Source organism: Olea europaea, unplaced genomic scaffold, assembly GCF_002742605.1.
Source record: "Olea europaea var. sylvestris unplaced genomic scaffold, O_europaea_v1 scaffold2398, whole genome shotgun sequence".
NCBI classification, from domain to species: Eukaryota; Viridiplantae; Streptophyta; class Magnoliopsida; order Lamiales; family Oleaceae; genus Olea; species Olea europaea.
Genome location: NW_019242140.1, coordinates 2,754 through 8,163, shown reverse-complemented (window position 1 = coordinate 8,163; position 5,410 = coordinate 2,754). Strand labels below are relative to the sequence as shown.

General features: G+C 41.5%; 1 protein-coding gene across 1 annotated transcript; it reads left to right on the top strand.

Annotated features, from left to right (window-relative positions):
• Nucleotides 1–1,226: 1,226 nt before the first annotated feature.
• On the top strand, nucleotides 1,227–2,169 carry LOC111381931 (the record flags this gene model as incomplete). Its single annotated transcript, XM_023005782.1, has 3 exons — nucleotides 1,227–1,695; nucleotides 1,762–1,865; nucleotides 1,977–2,169. Coding segments are annotated over exons 1-3 (766 nt in total), but the record flags the coding sequence as incomplete, so codon positions are not given.
• Between the last annotated feature and the right edge of the window lie 3,241 nt (nucleotides 2,170–5,410).

The following is a 5,410-nucleotide window of genomic DNA, read 5'->3' as shown; positions in this document are numbered from 1 at the left end:
AGACCAAAATATTTTTATTCTTATTTCTTACATACTTCGCCAATAATGGTGACAACAACCGGAGCGGGCATGCTGTGACATAAAAAATTATCTTGCATCTCTCCGAATCGATGCTCCAATGATTTCAACATTTGAAGTAATTAATTACATGGTTCATTTGAGAAATTCTAACTGTTAGCATATCTTCCTAATTATAGTGATTGACCAATCTCCATGATTTGGTCAATCTCCATGATTTGAGTAATTGTATAATTAGAGCATGATTTGTGTAATTAGTATTAATTACTTACCTTATATGCTTGCCTCCTTCACTTATAAAAGGAGAGTTCTTGTACAGTTTTATCTATCATAGAATACAGAAGTTATTCACAATTCTTCCTCTATTCTCTTAGTTTCATCATGGTATCAGAGCCATATTTAGTTCTTGGCCTCTAGTTGGTGTTTTTTTTTTCTTTTTTTACGCATTCCGTCGCTCTGTCACTACTTCTAACCTTAGTTCATCGATTCTTTTGGTATTTCAATACCATAAATCAATCTTGTTGCTTCAGAGCTTTCATTTGGTGCAAAAATCATTCCAATCTAACATCGCCACATCTGTCGCCGCTCGTCGTCATCTCCGGTGACCTTCTAGCCATTTTTCATTCCCATTCCATCAGCGCTGTCCTTTTGCTCTAACTTAGTTAGCATTATCATTTTTCTATTATGGCTTCTTCAAATGATGTTGCTTGTCCTGTAGAGATTGTTTGGAATGGCTCCAACTACAATGTTTGGGCCCAACAAATGTCAGTTTTTCTGATTGGTGGGAGATTATGGCGTTTTGTCACTGGAACAAAACAAAAACCTACGAAAACTGACAAGCAACCCACAGAGAAGTTTGATAACGCCCTTGATGAATGGGAAAGTACTCACTGTAAGATCTTTTCCTATTTTATTAATACATCCGTCCCTTCTATTCAGAGTTTATTCCTTAAGTTCCAGAATGCCAAACTTGCTCGGGTTTTTTTGGCAAAACGCTATAACTATTGTAGTGATGTTGCTCTAGAGTTTCAGTTGAAGACTAAGCTTTCTCAAATGCATCAGGAACCTGGACAGTCTATTGCGAAGTTTCATGCTTAGGTTAGTAGCATTTGGGATCACTTTCTCAAGCTGACTCCGCTTTTTCTGATGAGAAGTCGATTAAGCTTTTCGCCGAATATCGTGATCGTCGTCAGTTCATGTATTTTATGATGCATATCCGGGATAAATTTGAGAATACTCGAGCATCTTTGTTCCATCGATCTCCTCTTCCTATACTTGAGGTTGCCCTTACAGAGCTAATTTCTAAGGAAACACAACAACAAACTCATCGGGTTCATTCTACTGATATGGTCTTGGCTACTACTCCATCTAGCTCATCTACTCCGGCCACTCCTGCTGTAGCTGTTGCTTCTTCTAAATCGCGACGTTTCAACAGCCAATGCCACTATTGTAAGGAAGATGACCACTGTATTTCTGATTGTCCTAAGAAGAAGGCTAAGGATACTCTTAAGGCTAATGCATCTTACTCTTCCAAGCCTGTTGCTGCTATCTCCACCAGCTCCTCAGCTTCTAATTCATCTTTTGAACCTTTTTTGTCGTCACTTTCTGCAACTGACATTGAGGCAATTGTCACCCAGGTCCTATCCCGTACTTCTACTGCTTTATTGGTCTCCATAGGTAACTCTACATCTTAGTTTCTTGATTTTGCATGTTGCAATCATATGACCTCTGATTCCTCTTTAGTTACCCATAGGAAGTCTTTAAATCTTGTTCTTTTAATTTATACTGCTGATGGTTCACATATGTCTGTTAGTCATTTTGGTCACGTTTCTACTCCTATCCTTTCTGTACCTGAAACATAAGTTGTGCCTAACTTGTCTCTAAATCTCCTTTCTATTGGTCAACTTGTTGAAAGTGATTTTATCTTAATCTTTTTTCATAAAGGGTGTGATGTGCAGGATCTGAAGACGAGCCAGCTAGTTGGGACCGAGCATAAAGTTGGTTGCCTTTTTGAGCTTACATCTCTTCATTTGCTTAGTTCTTCTTCTCCTCAATCTCTTAGTGCTGCTGTGTCTTCCAGCGTTTGGCATTCTCGTCTCGGTCATACATCTTTATCGTGTGTTCAGTCTTTAGCTTCTAGTGGTTACATAGGTAATGTTAAATTTGAACATTTTGATTGTGTATCTTGCCAACTTGGGAAACAGAAAGCTTTACCTTTTAATAAAAGTAATTCTGATATTTGGTTCATTCTGATATTTGGGGACCTGCTCCTATCTCTACTAAAGGCGGGTCTCATTACTTTGTTATTTTTGTCGATGATTAGTCTCGGTATACATGGATTTATCTTTTGCATGATCGCACTGGGTTACTTAATGCTTTTCGCGATTTTAAGCAGATGATAAAAACTTAGTATGATCGCACCATTAAAGTCTTTCGGTCTGATAATGCCATGAAGTATACTTCTTCCTCTTTCCTTGAAGAACTTCAAGAGGTCGACACTTTGTCCTATCAATCCATCCATATACCTCCCAATAGAATGGCCGTGCAGAACGTAAGTGTTGACACACAAAAAGTTCAGCCCAAATCGAATAGTCGAAGGAATGAAGCCCAATTGGAGGATCTCCAAATCAGATAGCCCAAAGAACGGCCCAATCAGGCAATTCAGGATAAAGACCCAAATAAAGAAGCCCATGAACGTGGTAATACCATCGTCTAAACTTGCAAGTCGCCCAAGATTTGAGCGAATGGATTGTCATACAGTCGCCCAGAGCTGTGACCCTGTTCTCGCCCAAACCTTCGAGTCGCCCAGAATCTTAGCAAACATAAGATGTTATGGTTACCCAAAAATGCGGTTAATGAAGCAGTTATTGAGTAGCCCTATCACGTTCCATGATTCAAAGAATTCAATTGAAAACGGTTGAACGACAAAAAGTAATGGCAGCAGTTAGAAGAGGCAGTTCCATGACAAGTTGGCCACTACGAAGAAAGTGGGTAGTTATAGAGCGATCAAGCAGTTTTTAAGCGGTTGATCACGAAGAGATCATCCAGGAAGTATAAAAGGAAGAAAAGACATAGAGCAAAAGACCCTGAATCAAACACTCTCAAACAGAGAATATGTAACTTTAAATTTCTTAGTTTAGATTGAAACACTTCTTTTTAGTAACTCATGTGCTTGCGCCCCTTGGAGGCATTCTGTTTTTATTTCCCAATTGTAAAGTCATCGCCAATAAAAAACACCCCTTTTTGGGACTTTATCTCAAGAGGTTTGTCCCTTACACAATCGTCTGATCCCTTTTTAATTGTTAGCAACTAACCCGCCTAATTGGAGGATCCCCAAATCAGATAGCCCAAAGAACGGCCCAATCAAGCAATTCAGGATAAATGCCCAAATAGGGAAGCCCATGAACGCGGTAATACCATCGTCCAAACTTGCAAGTCGCCCAAGATTTGAGCGAATGGATTGCCATACAGTCGTCCAAAGCTGTGACCCTGTTCTCGCCCAAACTTTCGAGTCGCCCAGAATCTTAGCAAACATAAGATGTTATGGTTACCAAAAAATGTGGTTAATGAAGCAGTTATTGAGTAGACCTATCACGTTCCACGATTCAAGGAATTCAATTGAAGACGGTTGAACGACAAAAAGTAATGGCAGCAGTTAGAAGAGGCAGTTCCATGACAAGTTGGCCACTACGAAGAAAGTGGGCAGTTATAGAGCGATCAAGCAGTTTTTAAGCGGTTGATCACGAAGAGATCATCCAGAGAGTATAAAAGGAAGAAAAGACAAAGAGCAAAAGACCCCGAATCAAACACTCTCAAACAGAGAATATGTAACTTTAAATTTCTTAGTCTAGATTTAAACACTTCTTTTCAGTAACTAGTGTGCTTGCGCCCCTTGGAAGCATTCTGTTTTTATTTCCCAATTGTAAAGTCATCGCCAATAAAAAAATACCCCTTTTTGGGACTTTGTCTCAAGAGGTTTGTCCCTTACACAATCGTCTGATCCCTTTTTAATTGTTAGCGACTAACCCGCGCGAAACAATTTGGCACGCCCAGTGGGACAGTGGTGTTTGGTGTTGAAGATACAAAAGGTGAAACAATATGCCTTAGAGTCATTTTTAGGGACGGTGTCGGAATGGGCTGAAATTTGACAGGTTGATCGGAAAGAAAAATCGCGCCGGGGGCAATTTCGTCATTTTTCGCGACGGTGTCGGAATGGGCTGAAATTTGGCATTTTGATCGGAAAGAAAAATCGCTCCGGGGGCAATTTCGTCAATTTCGCGACGGTGTCGGAATGGGCTGAAATTTGACTGGTTGATCAGAAACAAAAATCGCGCAGGGTGCAATTTCGTCATTTTTCGCGACGGTGTCGGAATGGGCTGAAATTTGGCAGGTTGATATGAAACAAAAATCGCGCCGGGTGCAATTTCGTCATTTTTCGCGACGGTGTCGGAATGAGATGAAATTCGGCAGGTTGATAGGAAACAAAAATCGCGCCGGGGGCAAATTCGTCAATTTCGCGACGGTGTAGGAATGGGCTGAAATTTGACTGGTTGATCGGAAACAAAAATTGCATCGGGTGCAATTTCGTCATTTTTCGCGACGGTGTCGGAATGGGCTGAAATTTGGCAGGTTGATCGGAAAGAAAAATCGCGCCGGAGGCAATTTCGTCATTTTTCGCGATGGTGTCGGAATGGGCTGAAATTTGACAGGTTGATCGGAAAGAAAAATCGCGCCGGGGGCAATTTCGTCATTTTTCGCGACGGTGTCGGAATGGGCTGAAATTTGACTGGTTGATCGGAAACAAAAATTGCATCGGGTGCAATTTCGTCATTTTTCGCGACGGTATCGGAATGGGCTGAAATTTGGCAGGTTGATCGGAAAGAAAAATCGTGCCGGGGGCAATTTCATCATTTTTAGCGACGGGTCGGAATGGGCTGAAATTTGGCAGGTTGATCGGAAAGAAAAATCGTGCCGGGGGCAATTTCATCATTTTTAGCGACGGGTCGGAATGGGCTGAAATTTGGCAGGTTGATCGGAAAGAAAAATCGCGCCGGGGGCAATTTCGTCATTTTTCGCGACGGTGTCGGAATGGGCTGAAATTTGACAGTTTGATCGGAAAGAAAAATCGCTCCGGGGGCAATTTCGTCAATTTCGCGACGGCGTCGGAATGGGCAGAAATTTGACTGGTTGATCGGAAAGAAAATCGCGCCGGGGGCAATTTCGTCAATTTCGCGACGGTGTCGGAATGGGCTGAAATTTGACTGGTTGATGGGAAACAAAAATCGCGCCAGGTGCAATTTCGTTATTTTTCGCGACGGTGTCGGAATGGGCTGAAATTTGGCATGTTGATGTGAAACAAAAATCGCGCCGGGTGCAATTTCGTCATTTTTCG